At 38.0% G+C, this 19,568-nt stretch overlaps 1 protein-coding gene across 1 annotated transcript; it reads right to left on the bottom strand.

The window, feature by feature from the left end:
• Positions 1-2,695: 2,695 nt before the first annotated feature.
• On the bottom strand, positions 2,696-13,826 carry LOC140226887 (deoxynucleotidyltransferase terminal-interacting protein 1-like). The gene is made up of 11 exons (XM_072307315.1): positions 13,696-13,826; positions 12,749-12,877; positions 11,292-11,380; positions 10,677-10,782; positions 9,501-9,599; positions 8,609-8,767; positions 7,686-7,757; positions 7,112-7,287; positions 6,127-6,187; positions 5,232-5,356; positions 2,696-3,572 (listed from the first exon to the last, which is right to left on the bottom strand). The coding sequence occupies exons 2-11, from the start codon at positions 12,827-12,829 to the stop codon at positions 3,425-3,427; spliced, it is 1,116 nt and encodes a 371-aa protein (XP_072163416.1). The 5' UTR covers positions 12,830-12,877; positions 13,696-13,826; the 3' UTR covers positions 2,696-3,424.
• Between the last annotated feature and the right edge of the window lie 5,742 nt (positions 13,827-19,568).

Below are 19,568 nucleotides of genomic sequence, written 5' to 3' on the forward strand. Positions count from 1 at the left end.
TCCTGGATCCACCTCTGTATGAGATATGCATGTGATTGTGAATCCTGAAGGCATGATGTTTGAGCTTTTTCCTTTTTTTTCCCAATCTCGTAACCCATACAGCAACCAGGTAAAATAATAACAATTTATACCAGTAAAATCCTCTCAAAATGATGAAATCTTATGCATTTCAAAAATTATGTTGCTGTGAGTTGTGCCAAAGACGTGTGCTAATAAAGAAATGGTAGGCCCCTACTGGGGACAAATCCTTTTGTGATGAGAGGGTTCGGCCTGTATTTTGTTTATTTTGTTTTTATTGCTACTTTTCAAAGTACATGTATCAACATGTGTGTGATATATAGTCTTACAGTATATCATAGTGTCTATTATGCAATGATACAAGTTTATGTCTAATCCACCTTCTTCAGGTGCAAAACCTGGGGGGTGTCAGTCTCTGACAATTTCAGCAAAATCCTTGGTTTTGATTGGTTGAGACGCTCTTGTCACTGACTGTTACTATGGTTATTGTCAGAGACTGATAACTTGAAACATCCCCCTGAACGTCGCTGCATAGCAACTGTATATTCATGCAGCAGTCGTATGAAGTACAATAAAATTTTTTACATGTCTACCCTCATGCAATAATGCAACTACAGTGTCCTGGTAACACTTGTACACATTGCATGGAGATATTGCTTGGATGCGCACCACGGAATACCCTTACCATCATTAAAAGAAGCTTTTGCTTCTAGAAAAAGTCCACTCTGTGTTTTCAATCAGTTCTGTCATTTCCCAGTTAGCTGTTGTATATTGGGGCTATGAAGGGAAATCACACTGTACTGGTTACTGCATTCATATGATATGCTCACTGCCTGTCACAAAATTGTATTCTTCATTGTTGTTGTTGTTGATAATTTATTTTGTAATAATTTTTTTATTATTTATTTATTTAAATTATTCATTTAGTTATTCATTTATTTTTATCACTATTTTTTTATTTTCATTATCATTTCTTTTACATTTTATTTGTTTATTCTTATTATTTATTTATTTTGTTAGTTTGTTTGTTTTTTTGCTGTATATACTGCAAATACTAGAGACGTATCCTGCAACCTAAGGCTCTTTCATCTGACTTGGCTAAGTAAAATCTTGGACAATGTGGAGCTTTCATAGAAGTGTACACTTCACTTGAGGTCCCGATTACTGGACCTACAATGTATTTATACACAGGAGCATCTAGTAAATAGAACATGTACATGTGCACATGTTACAAATGCATGAACACACACAAGAAATAGATGCACAAACCAACAGAAGACACTGGCATCTTCTAGAGCAAAATAGTGTATTTCTGAAGATCTTACACAAAACAATGTGTACATGCATTAATAAATTCCTTTTCTGGCCAAGTCTAAACTTAGCACACATAACATTAAGTTCATCGATTTACACCTACCAGTTGGTACATATGATTTACAGTTTTTAGCAGCCCTGACAGTGTTGAAAGTCAGGATGACTTTACAAGTGAAGTATAAAGTTCATGTCTTGCATCATATAGTCTGGAAACAAGGAATGTTCAATTTTTGTGAAACAAAAAGACAATATATACTGTAAAAGTGGGAATTTCCAAGCAACCAGAAGCTAGTGGGGAAAATAAAAGCACGCTAACATTTTTACATGTCATGTGTTCCAGTCCTGATCCCATGGAATGAAAAACATGCGAAATTCATCTTACCCGGCCGAGCTCGAAATATTCCTCAAACGAAAATGTCCACTTTTACAGTGCGAGATTGCTACTTTGCATTGGCCGTATCGTCCGCCTGATTTGCTTTTAATACAGATACAGTATTTAAGCTTTCCTTGAACATTACTAGATTATCCTGAAAAACTATTTGACAGATGTTGTAGAATAATGTGTACTGAAAGTAGTAAGAGGGATCAGGTTAGTTTAGAAGAAACAAACACTTCTTGCTTAATCATACAGTATTTTTCTTTTCTTTCTTTTTAAGAACATTAACTTAAAATCACAAAGGAAACTCTTCTTTTCTTATTAACTCAGTTTTGGAAACATCACTGCTTTTCTGATATTGAAGCAGGAGTACCCTTCCCATGGAGTTCGAAAAGGAGATTTAAATCAAAGTTGTAATAAGGTTCATCCTGATGATACTAATTTCCACCATGCACACTAAGTCAGGTTGCTGACCCAAACTAATTCACTGTTCACACGTCCCAACTATTCTGAATTTGCACGAAAGAATCTAAATTTTGACTATTTCCAGCTCTCGTTTCAGTAGGAGTTTCCTATTTTTCTGGATAATTTTACTACACACTCCTATGGAAACTGCTGTTTCTTTCCTACTTTTAAACAAATATCATTGCGAATGATAGAGATGCATTCTACGTGAAGATCCTTTAAATTTAAAAGAACACACAATACAGTCACAGTATTACAGATACAGGAAACTGTAGACCTGACCAGCTTAGACAATACAAAATGAAGAGGAGCCATATCTAGCATACCTGTGCAAGGCTGACTGTGTATCAGAAAATTGGTATTGTATATTACATGTACTTAACTGCTTTATGTGGGAACCCAACTGATCATACATCACATAAAAGGCTTAGATACAGTGATCTCAGCACAAGTTACCAGAGTTAAATTGTAAAAAAAAAAAAAAAAAAAAAAAAAAAAAAAAAAAAAAGTTTGTTAGGCCCCATCACATATTTCAGTTGAATATTACGTCGGACGCTTATTCTCAAGTAACCGATAAATTCACCTTGTGCAAAATTGATTGTATCTCAGTCAATTTTTAATTCTCTTAATCTGATAAAATACTCTAGGATTTTGAAGGTGCTTACTCTGGTAGGCACTTTGTTTTCAAAGCATTATCACCTAGTCATAAACTCAAACATACAAAATTGTGTTCCGCATCAGTCTACTTTGTGTGCGTTCAAGCTAGTTTGTATTTCACTACTGTAACAAGTTGTCTGACAACTTTACACAAACACATTTACCCGTACACCATGCTTGTATAACTAATGCACGCAGAACTTTGAACTTGTCACACTAGCTGTCATGCCCCTTGAAAACCTACACATTACTAATACAGGTCACATTGCATTGCACATAAACATAAACATATTACAAGACTGCACTTCAGCAGTCATCATTCTGCTTAAAATTTTAAAAAAAGACATACAACTGTACAAAAATAAAAAAATCTTCCCCTAAACAAAGTTCTGCACGTAGAAAGAGGGGGGAAAACTCACTTTAAGCAAAGCACCGTGAGTGACAAAATCCTGCAAATGCTTGACAGCTACAATGCCTACTTTCCTGACTGACATCACCCGGACTTCTGGCAGGGAAGGACGAGACAATTTTCTCAGTGCTGTCTTTAGCTACATTTTATCCTGTGCGTCTCTCTCTCTCGCTGTGTCAGCGCCCTCACTCGCAACCCTCGTTGACATCACTGGAATTGTTGCTGCCGTCGCCGTCAGTTCGATGGGTCTCCATGTAGTGCTTCACCTTCTCCAGGATGTCGAGTGGCAGTCTGAACCACTGCAACTCCTCCAGGGCCAAATTGTCTGCCTCTCTGTTTGGCCAAGGATAGGAGGATTGGAGTTGGAGAGGGGGACGTGAAAGGGTGATGGGGTGTGGAAAGGTGGGGAGTGGGGTGTGAAAGGGTGGGGAGTGAGGTGTGGAAGAGTGGGGTGTGGAAGGGTGGGCAGGGTTACAGGATTGTCGGTTGGGTGTGGACTCGGGGGGGGGGGGGTGCAGAATTGTTGGGAGTGCGTGGAAAGGGGTGTTGCAGAATTGTCGGTTGGGTGTGGAAAGGGGGGGGGGAGGTTGCAGAATTGTCGGATGGGTGTGCAAAGGGTGTGCATGGGGGGGGGGGGGGAGAGAAGAAAGAGATGGATGAAGGTTAGTGCCAAAAGCATACACAGCTTGTCCTACTGAGTGTTACTAAAGGGGAGACCCTGGGTAGATATCTGACATTAACTCGATGCAGTCGGCTCTGCTTTACAGAAAATCTACTGAGACCAAATGATTAGTTTTGACTTCTACAATAACTGAACTTGCATGATATAATTACCACACACGTGAGATTGATGTAATTTCAAATAATTTCATTATAAGACTGACTGTGCCTGAATTATCAAATTACCTTTTCTATTATCTGTCTGTGCACAATGATTGGTCTGGAAGGAAAGTTACAGAATGTTCCATCTAAAGGGTTTGCAATGCTTTTGAATTTCCAAAGAGCGTTTCAAAACCATGACGTTTAGAATATTTTGCATATTTGTAACAGCAAAACACTTTGTCTCTTTTATCACAATTGGTTAAAAGACATTGAGAACACACATTTCTGTGTGGGCCGACAGCAAGCTTTAGATCTGCAGCAATTACAATGCACCTCCTCCCAGGTTGGACAATGGAAATCTCTGTCTTGCGCATAAGCCAAATAGTTGCCTCATAGGATTAGTGTTGCAGATCTAAAGCTCACTATCATCTCAGCAGCACCACCTCTACTGAACTTTGAAAAAAAAAACAACAACAAAACTTTGCATCACATATGATGCAATACAAACAAAACAAATGCCTCTAGCACAATTCTATGGTCTACCAAAGTGAATTAGCTTTACAAGTCTGCATTTCATCAACTTGATACAATAATGTGATTGTGATATATCGTCGCTGGGGTGACAAGACCTTGTATCTCAAATTTTGGTGAAAATGACTTTTTCGCATTAGTGGTCAAATAATCGGTTAAGTGATGTCCTGTCCAAATCCCAGCTGTCTTACCCCAAAAATGAAGCCACCACGGCATGTCAAAGGAACGGCTATCCCATTCAGTATAGTGCTTTGGCCGCCATGTTTTTTGGCTCTCCTGAACATTTGACATTTTTGAGATACGAGGTCTTGTCGCCCCAGCGACGATATGGCAGGGTGCTACATAACTCTATTTCACCACTTGCCCGGTCAGGCAAGCAGATTTTCAAATTGCAGCAGAACACTTGCTCGGGCAACTAAAATCAATGTTTTCAATCATTCAACCACGCACACTGTGCCATATGCTTGAATGAATGAAAACATTGATTTTAGTTACCTGAAAAGAAAGTCCAAAATGTAAGAAAATAACATAGAAGATCATGTGTAAGTCAATGGCTTAATAAAACACATATAGGCCCATACAGAGATGTACCATATACAATAGAAAGATTATCTACAGTCATATCTACAATCTTCTGACCTGTACTCGTCGGTTTCGGCGAGGTCTAAGACATCATCAAGCAGCAGTATGTAAGCTTTTCCCCCAGTGGCAGGCATGAGGTGTCCGTCGTATAGCCACTGCTTATCATCTTGGTCGCCGGCATACTATGTGTGAGAGAGAAAGAGAGAGATTCTTTCAGCACATACTGTATACCAAACTTCCTCCATAGCTAGTATAACTGTGCAATCTATACGCAACTGAAAATTCTATGCAAGGCACTACTGAGCTCATGGCTGGCAATGCTCTTGGCTATAGCATAAGCCCATGTTCAGCACCTCCAATACATCTTGCATGGCTATGACATTTAATGGGCCAATAGTGGCTTATGCTTAGTGGAGGTGGAATCCAATAAATCAAATCCCACAAATCCCACAAAAGACTACAGCAGCTACACTGCAGCATTGCAACTGACTAGTATGCCCTCTGCAATTACTATTTTTTGGCCATAAGGTATACGGCCCTTCCTTGACATTGTGATGAAGTCCATCGGCCTCGACCACTGACTTTGAGGATTGGCTCTCTCCACACAAAGCAAACATTTCCCACATTATTTCTATCCATTACAATAAAACACATAACTTGATTCCCTGTGGGAGTTAAGCTTGTTAATGACATTCTTTGTTAGATTTCTCTGTGTTCTTTGACCTTGACCTTTGACCCGTCATTTTTTTGAAAACTAACTGTTTCTTAATTTCCATCCATCCCACCATTATCATATTACAATTTACATTACCTTCAGGATGGAGGTATGAAAAGAGGAACCTGATAGGCATTTAGAAGTCTTGAAGAAATTGTGAAGACGACTGTAACAATGTTAAAAAGAAAAAAAAAATGTATCAATCATGATATTTCACTGTCTGTCACTGTCTCTTACCTTGAAGAGTTCTGGATGTTTGATGTACAGTCTGCCTCGTGTTGCACCAAGACCAAGAGCTCTGATCGTACAAAGAGGCAATAATTGGATATTAATTCAAGCAAGCTTATTTCAAAGGAAGCTTACAGTAATGCAATGCAAATAGATCATGAGTCAGACTCTCAAGTTGCAATTTCTTTCAATATCTTAAATCTATTTCCATCTTTGATTGACCGAAGGATACCTCATCTACATCCTCATCTTTGGATAATATCTGGAGAAATCTTTATTGCAAAACTACATTAATTTTGAATTCGTCAATTAGTGGATACTAGCCACCTGATCTCAAATTTCTGACAGTGATCAAATGTTAACTAGCAAATCCATGCCTTCTCTCTTTTCCCACAAACATCTTAACTTTCCTTGAACTACCATCCTTGAAATGGTTAAATTGATCCCTATATTAAATCTTTATATCAACCACAGATTGGTTTATCAAGCACAATGTTTTCTTCTTCACTCAGTCATTATAACACACCTACTGAAAAAAATACATACAATGTTATACATCTGTATGGCTTCTCAAAAAGAGCTCCAATGAAGAGATCCACATGTTAGTTTCAGAGAAGAGCATATTTTCAGTGACTACTTCACCAAGAAGGGAAAAAAAAATTGTGGGAAAAACATTCAAACTACATTCATGTAAATATAAAGAGTTTGACTGTACAAATAAACCTCAATCTCATTTTTTTTTCTTTTTTGAAGTAAAGTAATGATAAAATAGAGTAAAATCAATTTTTTTCAATGACACTGCACTTGTTACATAACAAAAAAAAATGAAGATATTATCAAATTCATCACATATATGAATTATATTCCTTATTTTTCAGCTATTAAAATCTCAAATATCTCAAATTGAGAAAAAAGGTAGCTATCATCTTATGCATTTAAACTCTTCTCATGTTGAGGGGAAAGCGTACAAGGTCTGTACTGATAAGAAGCTTACTTGTTTGCCTTGGCCCCCATGACAAATTTGGTGTCCGACTGGAGTCGACCGGGGTCCCACTTTGGGCCCTCTCTCTTCACTGGCTCCACTTTCACCTTGTTGGGCTTGTAGTTGCCTGATGACGTCGTGATGACGTCGGTGTAGTCGCGGTGATGAGCTGGTGGCCGGCCCTTTCTCTGTGGGTGGGTTGGAGAGAAATTATGATCAGTAAGAGCCACAGTGCAATGTTCATTAAGAGAAATTAGTACAATCTACTTGAACTTCATGACTATTTTCACCTTCATTTACTTCTCATTCTCCAATTTCCATGTACACATCACTCACCATCCTATAAACTGATCATATCAATGTCACAAAACTTCCCTGAATGAAAAAATACAGCGGTAAATGTTGCAGGAGACGGAATAGCATCCAGAATGGGGATGCATAGTATTCTATCGCACTAAAAGTCAAACACTTTCAATCTAAAGCAACACCACAGGAATCATATCAATATTACAAGCACATTTCAAGAAGGCAGTATTAAATAGGCATATAAATTTTGTTTTTGACTGCATTACTGTTCTAATCTTACCTTCCGTGTCTGAATCGTGGGAGTCGGCCTCAGGGAAAAGGTTGTTGATTCATCACTGTTGTACTTTGACCTCTGTGGAAGACACATGACTTGTTTCATTTCCTTACAGTTCTGAAATCATATCCTCTCAATAAAAACTTTGTTTTAATGTAATGTCATGGGCACATGTACTACAAGCAGTAGATTTTGATTTTTGTGACATTCTCACTACAAAAGAAGACAGAAGTATGTAGTTGCTGATACATATCCCAAGGTGAGTATCCTGTAACTTGTTGCTTTTAGGAATCTGATCTCTACAAAAGAAATTTGGTTCAACACTGTAATCCACTTGGTCAAAAAAAAGTCTAGTTCGGTCATTAATGTAGTTTGCTTTTTGAGAGCACCTCAATATTCTCGATTGGTAGACTTCTCCATTATTGGAATAATTAACATGTCCCAATGCTGCCAAAATTCACACAGCAAAAGTCAAGGAAGTAACAAAGACTATAAACCAGGGAGATGGTTGTGTATCACACACATCTTAACCCATTGAGGACAGACTGATTTTGCTACAACACGCATCCCCCATGAACACCTGCAAGAGTATACTCGCAACTTGTCCTCGACAGATTAATAGGCAAAGATGTTGCTAAAAGTCAAGGAGGCTTTCATATCCTCTCTTTTCATTTTTCTAGAAGCCTGCTGTAGAATCAATGAGACTTGTCAACTATGCTTAGTCTCCACAGGAGGATCTGTATTCATTGTGCCAAAGGCTTATTGTAAAATTTGCAGGAAATGCATGTATGGTCTAACAGCAATCATATCTTCAAAGCTTTCCCCTCATACGCACAAAACCATAAAGTGGCATGCATGCTGCGAAGGAAACAACACTCCAAGTTCCGGGGGGAGGGCTGAGTTCCAGGGGGAGAGTGGAGGGAGCTCACCTTTCTGTCGGGTTCATCGCAGTCGTCCTCGTCATTACGCCTGAGAGCAGCGTCTGTCGTCCTCATGCGGTCAAGGTGCATCTTAACGTCGTTGGCATGGTGATGCTCCCTGGCGTCCTTCCCTGACACATGCTTGGTAGGCTTGAAGAGGTCCTTAGCCTGGCAATGAGATGAACATTACTTCAATTTTAGATGATGGTCGCCATAACAACTCATATGAATAGGGCAAAGCTGAGGAAGGGGGATGGGGAAAAGAGGCAAGTAGAGAAGACAGAGGGACACAATATCAAACCATGAAACACTTATAATGTCAAACACAATCATGAGCCAGAGACAGACTGAGAGGGAGAAGATAAGAAAAAGAAAGAAAGAGAGATGGAGAAAATACAACAGAAGATATATCTATGACAAAGGGTGCGTTCCAGCGCTCTAAAGCGAACCAAAGTGTACCGTACCGAACTGTGCCAGATTTGAAGCGTTCGAGGGCTCTACTTACAGCTGTCCCGAACAAAGAGAATGATGTCTTTGCATTCTGACGTATGCACATGATACGCGCATGCTTTACAGCGAACTTTTGGTACGCTTTTGGAGCACATCGGGAAGTGGTCCACTTTTGGCTCGGTACAGTACGGTACGGTACACTTTAGGAGCGTTCGAGCGCTCCTCTGGCGCGGGTACAGTACGGTACAGTTCGCTTTAGGAGAGTGCTCGAACGCACCCAAACATGCAAGGTAAACGTTGCCTGGCTAATTGGTGCAACCAAAAACAATTCAGCTATGCTTCTGTATGAGCATAATCACCGTTTGTAGAGTTCATGCTTCACACTCTCCATTAGTACCTGTATCACAAGTCATTAGCCTGTCAAGGAACACATGCAAGCTATTAAACTTACCGCTTCCAGGCTGTTCCTGAATACAGTCAAGACATGTTCCTCAGTCACACTGTCAGTTCCATAGTTCTCTCTCATGTTCTCAACAGCCATGTAAAAGAACTGCAAAACACAAATTGTATGACAGGCACAATGTTTTAAGCTACTGAAATCCTTGCATCTGATTGGCTGAGAGCAAATCTGTTCTAAAAATTTGTCAGAGCAAACGCTTCATGAAATGTCCCCCGATTAACACAAACGAGAGTTGGGGAATCTTGTTCTCATGTGTCATTCTCCTAACATTCTAATATTGGTCCCTAATGAAGATAACTTATGGTAACTTATTCTTCATCTTACCCTTTGGCCCGAATTTACGAAGGTGGTACAAATGAAACCATAGTTTAAACCATGGACAAAAACCATGGAGCGCTAAGTGTCGCACGGAATATTTCATTACGAAATTGGTCATTTCGTCGACAAAATGACAGTTTCGTTAATGAAATTATCATTTCGTGGACGAAATGTTCATTTAGTTACAAAATGTTGTCATTTTGTTACAAAATAATCGTTTCATCGACGAAATTACTGATTTCGTAACGAAATATTCCATGCGACACTTGGCGCTCCATGTTTTTTGTCCATGGTTTAAACCATGGTTTCATTTGTACCACCTTCGTGAATTCGGGCCTATGAGTTTATGATGCATTAATTTCATGTTAAGTAAAGTGTTATACCCTACACATGTTCAAATAACATCAAATGCATGCCACTGCTCTAGCATAAATACAAATGGATGATACAGATAAAGAGTTCTCTATATCTATCAACCATCCTTATGAACTTATTTCGCAATAAATGGATGATGTATTGAAGACCACAGCACAGAAAAACAGTTTAACCTACTATGCAGATTTGGAAAGAAGAGCAATTGTTAAACAAGCAATATACTCGTAAGTTTAACTGGTCTTTTAGCACATGTACTTTCTACACTGCACAGAGCAAAACTGAGTATATTGGACAGAGTAAAGTTAAAAAAGTGTGAGCTTTGGTCGCTCCCAGCAATCAGCATCTATAGGTGTCCAGCACCCCTATTACAAAACTTCAAACTTGAGCAAAACTTTAGACCTTTTAAGTTTCCACTGCGGAAATGACATGAACTTGTTTTGTAGTAAATTAATGCCAAGATGTTATTTCTCTCACCTGGGCATAATACTGGAATATACAGTGGATGTCCTTGTTGATTCTCTTCTGCAGTGTTTCTCGCAGAATCTCCAGGGGCAGAATGGGTTCAAACACCACCCCACTCCTGATGAAAGTCAACAAATTAAGAGAGATCAATTACATGACTTATTTTCATATGATTACACATTACATTGCGGAAACAGAATAAAAAGCTTCAGGTGCATGTTTATTTTCGAGATGTATCATTCACTCACTAACTTTTACTACCAATAAGAAAAAACAAACAAACAAAAGGCTATAGTCTTTTCTGCCTCTGCCATAATAGATTTGCAACACCTAATCTTATATAGGAAATAATGACAATCAACACAGTGTAATTTAGAAGGCAAAATGCTAAATAAGAACATCCTTTGGGTGATCACTAACATACAAAGAACAGATGGGGGCCAAGTTATGTTGATCATCCAAGAACATTATGCTTCAATGTATCAATTACAATAAGAATACCATCTAAAGAAATATTTAGATGATAAACCTTATTAAAACTTGTACCTCATGAACATATCAAGCAATACAGGGTCCACTTCTAAAAGGCATCATATATTACAATACCAACAAGTCTTGACCTCTGACCTTGTTTTGAAGTTGACACCAGGTTGTCTGGTCAGTCTCTGATGCTTGCTGGTTGGAAACGTCTTCAGAGACATACAAAATGGGTTTTTCTGCAAAAGGTAAACATGAAAGGATAGTTGGAAAGAGACTTTTTTGCAGTCTTTTCATGATCTCACAACAAACTGAAAACTGCACGCGTAGTTCAACATATCCATTACAGTCTATCATTCTGTGTACCTCAGCACTAGCCATGGACTTTGCCAAGTTTGGTATGAGGGCAGTTTAGTTTTGCAAGTCCTTGTGATGAGATGTATGGCAATAGACATTACCAATCACTTAGGACTACACCTAGCTGGTTTTTCTTACAAAATATAAAGGGGAAAAATACTGTACCAATAAATGAAATTTCAGAATGCAGGTTGAGTAGTAATAATGACTGCAAAATAAAGTCTACATATGTACTCCCAACTGATGGTATGTTTTGAACTATGATACTGTATATATATGGCAAGAAACAGAGATATCCTATTCTTATATAACAGATGTTCTTTTCTGAGTCTCATTCCTATCATTTCACCACCTGCAGTTTTCCAGATATAAAATGCCCCAATTCAACATCACACTTGCAGTCACAACTTTTCTTTGCATGGGTGACAAACTTACATTCTAAATGCCTATATCTTGATCTTTAATTCAAATTGAAAATATACATCCCCTCCACACAGTGAGAATTATGTGCATTTAACTACATACCTTCTTCTTCAATAAACCATCCAAATAAAAATTCATATCTTTCTTTTGGAGTTTACACAGTTCATCATACTACAATATGGCAGCATCCTGTATCTTCTAAATATCATAAGTTATTGTTTTTCTCTAAGTGTGGTCCAGCTGATACAAGGGGGAAAAAATAGAGACACAGGGCTGCCAACTCTCACTCATTGAGAGTGAGACTCACTCATTTTGGTCCTTTCTCACTCTAAAATTTTATTTCATTTGCATGCATTTCTATTGATCTCACTCATTTTGACTCCTGAATTATAGCATTGGCCTATGGGAGTCTCACTCTCAACTAGTTTCCAATGTTGGCAGCGCTGGAGACATCTCTTGTTTTGCTGTGCAGAATTATTGCATTTTTGCAATACTTTTCTTCTTTAGGAACAAAAATAATATCTTATTCTAGGCTGGACAACAACAAATAATGTACTGTGGTGAGGGGGGGGGGGCTGAGAATCAGTCAATGCACAGCATCATGAAATTGACCATCCATAACCAAAACAAAACAATACATAAACAACAATCCCCTCTTGAATGTGAAGATGTCTGGCATCAAAGGTCTCCACATACAGTAGATAGTTTAGTGTCTACTTGGGTTTATGCAAAATTTCTCTATCAGCACGGGACCAGACTAGCCCACAGGGTACTTGCTAAACTGTAATATATTCTAGTATCTCTCTGTGCCTGAGAGGAAAACTTACGATTTTGTGGCGAAGGAGTGCCTTCTTCTTAGACAGGCTGTCATTGGTCCAATGAGGAGGGAGGCTTTCTACGAAACTCATCGTGAACTGTTGTTGCTGCACTCTGGTACTGCTCTGCAAAGAGGCCGGCTGGGGTAAAATAAACAAAAATTGCATACAAAAAAAAAAAAAAAAAAAAAAACAGAATTAGGCAAGAATAAAAAACATCAACAACAAACTCTGGTCCTAGAAGTCTACTTCAATATCGAGGTCTTTTAAAAAAGTTGAGGTATCATTAAACACAATAATCCTGCAGTGCCAGTGACCAAGTGAAGAGCAAAAAGGAATGCGATATCGCAATCGCACAGTGTTCAATGTGTCAGCTCCGCAGAAGCGCAGTGAGGGAGGAGGCCGGAGGCTGGATTTTTAGTGACCATATCACTTTTTCTGAATTACCTGTCAACAAACAGCGTTCCATACAGCAGGAGAAGCTCTCCAGCAGCTCAGTGCGTGGTGGTTCATAAATGGGACATAACCTTGGCGTACAGCAAATGAGGTAAATTACCGATAATATGGGGCCGTTAAGTGCACAATTGCCATCATATTCATAATAATGACATTACAATTTGTTAGTCACTATGCCTATGGCTATGGTCTATGCCGGGTATGGGAACCAACCCAACAAGAGTACCAAGCCAACAAGTTAGCCAGAGGCAGAGACACTACCACAAGTATATTGGCTGCAAGAGGTTTCTTGCCGTGAGTACACAAATTCACAATTTATACAAAGTTCTTATGATTTCTAACCAGTAACGTTAGCTTGTGTGGTGCAGAAGACTGCAGAAACGGATGAGAACGAATACCGGTAATGGCAAGTGTGAAGTGCCACACCACAGACTGCAGAGTAACTTCTCCATAAAACTATCGGTCTTCTCGGAAGAAAACCCTAACATCAGAGATAAACTTACCGAGTTAACACGCTCGGACAGATGAGTGGCCTAAAAGGAATATGTTCGCGTTGATTCTCGGGAAGTCTAACACTTTTGCGATGTCTGTTGGCAGTAGAATTGTCTTTTTAGCCGGCTGTCTGTATTTGTCACGTATAGGCAGGTCGTGCGTGGTGTGTAACATGTAGTCAAGTCTCGGATGGATCCCGGGTACGTTGCAGCAGCAGTGTTTTCGCCCGAGCTCTCTTGTCGTCGCGTCGTCGGATGTCCACTTCTTGCATGCACACAACTTGCACACAACTACACAATGGTTGATCACACCAGTACCACAAGAGGGCAGCCTACTAGTACTAGTAATTTGAGCTGCCGACTGACATGCAGTGTTCATGTTGCAATGTGTCCGATTATTATCAATTTTCTTGGGAAATCCCAATTTTGACAGTGAAGAGAAGAAAACATCCCCCGCGGAAGTCAACACCTATTCAGCGTTCAAGAGCTTCTCATCCAATGAAAAGTGCATTGTATCACCATGAGATGTTACGTCATACGGTACTTCACTTGGTATAAAAATTTATTATGTTTCTCGGAAAAACTTCTGGAACTACCATAAGAGGATAATACTTCATTTTTATTAGTACAGTGTATCAAAGAAACAAATAATAATTGAACAGAAGAAAAAAAAATGAAAGAAGAACCTGAAGGAGAGTAATATGCACACACAAATGGAGTACATGCTTTGACTTCTAGGAAAATGACAAGATAAAGAATGCAACTACTGTATTATCATTACTGTAATCATCATTGCTCATTATTGCCTTCTAGATGCGGTGTGAAGTTGAAACGGAGGATGCTTGAAGAACAAGGTAGTCATATTTCTTTCCAGAGAGCTAGCGTCAGCAGGGTTAAGAGAATTCCAGGTGGCCATAATCCAGTAAAACTGGTTATTTTTGTGCGAGTAATGTTTCGCACTTGGTTGGGTATGATGAATTTCACGTTTTTAATGCCACAAATCAAGACGTACCGGTAGTAGTGTACCATATGACATGCAAAAAATATTTGCATGTTTTCATTTTGGGTGCTGGTTTCTAGTTGCGCGAAATGCTTGAAAATTTTTACTTCAGTACACAAGGCTAAAACACACACACAAGAAACCTTTGAAAACTTAGAGAGAAAATATGAAAATTATTGAGATGGCAATGTCAAATATAACAGTTACATATCATACATGTGTCTATGTTTATTTATAATTCATGATTTCACTGAAATCTTAATAAAGATTTTAAAAAAAATGTTGATGCTTGACCTAATGTGTATAAATGCATGCATGCATGTGTGGCAATTCCATCAATCAGGAAAAGGTCGAAACAATTGTTTTATTTTTAGAGAAGCAAAATTAGAATAAAACTGATCTGTGCCACAGAAAGGGAATCACATCTTGACAAAACACACAAAGTGTTTATAAAATTTGTAGCAACATGTTCATATTTGTTAGGTAGGAGATGCACTTTTCATGCAATTTGGGGTTCTCTCTTTTCCTTCATACAAGAAAGCATACACAAATCAAGACAGTGAACAAATGTACTTAAAACAGGTTAAAATTGAACACCATGTACATTTATTAAAATATGTTCCGATTCAATTTTTCAAGTCATGACTGAAATATAAAATAACACTGAAAATAAAGCTTCACTCTTAAGCAACTTGCATGCATTCACTGTACAGTACATGTTCTCAACTCAGAATGTATTGAGTTTTTCTACATAATACCTGCACAGAGGATTTACAATTTTACCCTTCTGGTGGAGGGGGAACAATCCATTATCATGCAAAACAGAAATTACACATTCATGGCCTTCAGAACATCATCATTACATCAATTTTAATACATAAATAAATTTCTATGGTGCTACTCGATTTTTAAAGGGATGGTATGGTACTGGTGGAGATTAAGGTTGAGCTTTTAACTTTTTGCAAGATACTAAGAAACCATTTATGAAATGATACAGAGCATACAGTTCTCAGAAGAATTCAAATTTTATTTGATAAAAATCAGTTTGAAATGACTGAGTATCCAAAAACAAAGTAAAACAAAGCAATCTTTTTTTAAGGTTGGTCCTACCTTTTCCTAGTACACTTTGTTTCGATATCTCGGCCATTTTAAAACCCTTTGGCATTTCTCTTAAAATTACATGCTCTTTCATATCTTATATGAAGTTACAGTGTACTTATTATCTTGCCAAAAAAGTTAGAAACCTGAAGCCAGGTCTCAACCAAAACTATATCATCCCTTTAATGTGTCCACTTTGGGAAATAACAGTGTACCGGTACACCATCTGTGCCAGTCACAAAGGAAAGGAATACTACGAGTTGCTCATTGCGCCCAGTCCCAATGAGGACTCCGAAATAAGAGTTCACAGTACGTAGCTACAAAATACACCATCCACTAGCTGAAATTGTACAAACCAGTACAATTTCTTCTTCTTTTTCTTTAAACTTACATCTCAAATGTCACTTAAGATCATCAGCAAGATCAACACAACGTATCAAGAAATCTGAAAATTACATCGTAACAAATATACCGAGTGTCCTTGGCTAGCAGTTTGATATTAGAAACAAAGAAAAAAAATATGCTCACAGGTTGCACATATCTTTTTGCAAAGGACGTAACATGAAATTAGGACCGGTCATCTGATCAAGGTAGCTTGGAACGACAAACAACATGTTTAAGCCATTATCACTTTTAGGTATAGTGGCCACCCACCCTGATGCCTACCCTGACACATGGCCCGAATTCACAAAGGTGGTACAAATGAAACAATGGTTTAAACCATGGACAAAAACCATGGAGCGCCAAGTGTCGCTTGGAATATTTTGTTACGAAATCGGTCATTTCGTCCATGAAATGATTATTTTGTAATGAAATGACAACATTTTGTAACTAAAGGAACATTTTGTCCACGAAATGATAATTTCGTTAACGAAACGGTCATTTTGTTGACGAAATGACCAATTTCATAACGAAATATTCCGTGCAACACTTGGCGCTCCATGGTTTTTGTCCATGGTTTAAACCATGGTTTCATTTGTACCACCTTCGTGAATTCGGGCCATAGGGGTGACTTTACTTGCACAGGAATAAACACAAATAACCAATTCCATTTTCTCCAATTCGCAAATGATTCTGCTTTTACAGTACCTTGCAGATATCAATAACATTTAGTATTTTATGATAAATCCTGGAGGCCTTCACATGCAGTTGCTCCAGCAGCAAATTCTGCATGGCAGACAGCCAACAGAATGCCAGTATGCTGATAGCCCAGATTCTGGATGTCTCTATAATTTATAACCCCAGACATCTGCACATGTCAGCATGTCTGCATGAATAAGTGAATCCGACATAATCACTTATCATTCAGCTTAGCCTCCTTTATAGAGGACAATTCAACCCTTTCCCCATATTTTTAAATATATAGCCAGTGTGTACAACAAACACTAATACATGATTAATTACATCATACATGTACTTGCAGAAGACAGCAACTGGCATCAAAAGGAAATGACAACAGTCCATATTAATTGCCAAATATGAACACTGTTGGTAATCTTCATGGAAAAAGAAAAATACAAACAAACAAACAATACACACACAATTGTGCAGATTTCTTTTACTGCACATTCTGAAAACCATCAAAGACAAACCCTTGTCTCTTTCAGACTACAGCACACTGAAGATGTATGAACTTGACACCTAAAAATGTACCTAACTCATATCACTGACATCTCCTTCTGCCAGGAAGCACTTAAATCCACACCTTTTAAATCATACATGTATATCTATAAAATGCATTAACAAAAGGCCTCCCTATCAACATCTATCATGAATTGTGCAGAAGCAACAACAACAACAAAACCTTACCTTTTTACCATTAGGAAAGGAAAACTCTATCACAATTTATGAGTTCTCTATAAAACCATCATACAATACAGTTGTAAGGTGCATGTCACAAAAAGGGGGGCAAAGATCGACTTCTCGGCAGAGCACACTCTTTTTTTCTCCAAATCTTGATTTCCACATGAAAAATGACAAGTCCCAGTTAAACATCTATATGTGAATGGTGCATTATGAACACCACAATGCAAATCACTTGATACACATGTGCATCTATTTTATACATATGAAACACATCAGTTGAGCCTTTGGGGGCCCTTTGCAAACTAGACACTTCAAACACACATTTTCCTCATTTACCTTACACCAAAAAAATGAAATACTCACTATGATATCCTGTTACTTATGACTTCTGACACTTGATGATTAAATATATTTTCATAATATACTTGTACAACACACTCAAAACTCCACTAACTGTCACATATTGTAGGGGAAGATGATAATCACACAGAATTCTGAGGAAGACAAGGCTAAGAATAACAAATGCCATGAGCAACTCAACTTGTCAATAAGTCAAAAATTGTGAATGTTTTGCTCTGGATTATTGCACCAAGAAATATAAGTTAGCATGAACAGGTTAATGGGAGAAGAAGAGTTAGTGCATGCCTACATTTAAAAGGCAAAAAGGAAAAAAATGTGAGAGATCAACCGAGAGAGGAGAGTGTAAACAACATCTAGTAGGACCTCTGATCATGTTAGCTCTTAAAAGCATCCCATTTGAAAGCGCACAAAGCACAAAAGACAAAATGGCATCTTCACGGCTAAGTGATAGATTTTGACATACAAGATAAGCCTGAAAAGATAATTTATTATCATTATTATTTTTTTTTCTTTTTTGCAGACAGAACACAACACAGTGTGCATTCAAACAATGTTTTGATATCATGGATGTAGAGGTACACATGTTTATTGGACCATAGAATTCCCTTTTTCCTCTTTTTTTTTAATCCTTTTTATGTGGGGTCATTTGTAAGTTGCTGTAGTTTGGAGAGAAGAAGAGAGATATATGTGCAGACATGCACTAGTAAATTACATGGCAGGAATACTGTATTTGTTATCTAGTATCATTTCTACAAATATATAGAAATTATGTACAACTACTCAAGCAAACACACAACTGAGACCTATTGCTGGTTCAGAATGCTTATTATGCGCCTCCCTCTCATGGATAATGAATAAATCCTTTGTTGTTGTTGTGGAATAAACTGGTAGTACTGAACCATATCCCTCCAATTCATACAAAGGTAAGTTTGACTTACATTGGTAAGAAGACAATAAATCAGATAGAGTGCACTCCCGTTATAATGAAAACAGGAAAACAGTTTTCTTTGTTACAGCGATATTTCATCACAGCTGAACAATGAAATATGTAAATAAACACAGATGATAATTTGGGACCTGAATATTTACTTCATTGTCATGGAATTTCATTGTAACCGTGTTCATTATAACGGGAGTGCACTGTACTTGCAATGTTCCCTATGGGTCTATGAGTCTATGGGTGCTACTGGCCAGTCATTTACAGAGGTTCAGATAACAAAATAATTTTCCCAGACATTTAGTACATAATAACAAAAACCCTGTTTCTCCATGCGGTAAACATGAAAAAAAAAAAAAGCCTTTCCAGATATATCATAACTATATAAGCTGTTGTAAGTGATCATTACTGACAGACAAATATATAAATAATTCAAGGTATGTTATTCCTGTTGCTTCAAAAGCTCAGATGCTCTTGACAGAAATGGGGCTTAAAAGTTCTTTAAATATTCCCTACTTGCACTCACTTGAATACGGAGAATATTATTAAGGACATAATAGAGCATGGAAGCTATTGATATCGATGGCTTATACAGACTATCAGTGTTGCTTCAAGTAAAAACGCAGCAGCCTCTTCTTTTTTTTTTCTTACAACTTCTTTCTTTTTCTTGTTTCAGCTGGGTTG

The sequence above is a fragment of the Diadema setosum genome, chromosome 4 (assembly GCF_964275005.1).
Source record: "Diadema setosum chromosome 4, eeDiaSeto1, whole genome shotgun sequence".
NCBI lineage: Eukaryota > Metazoa > Echinodermata > Echinoidea > Diadematoida > Diadematidae > Diadema > Diadema setosum.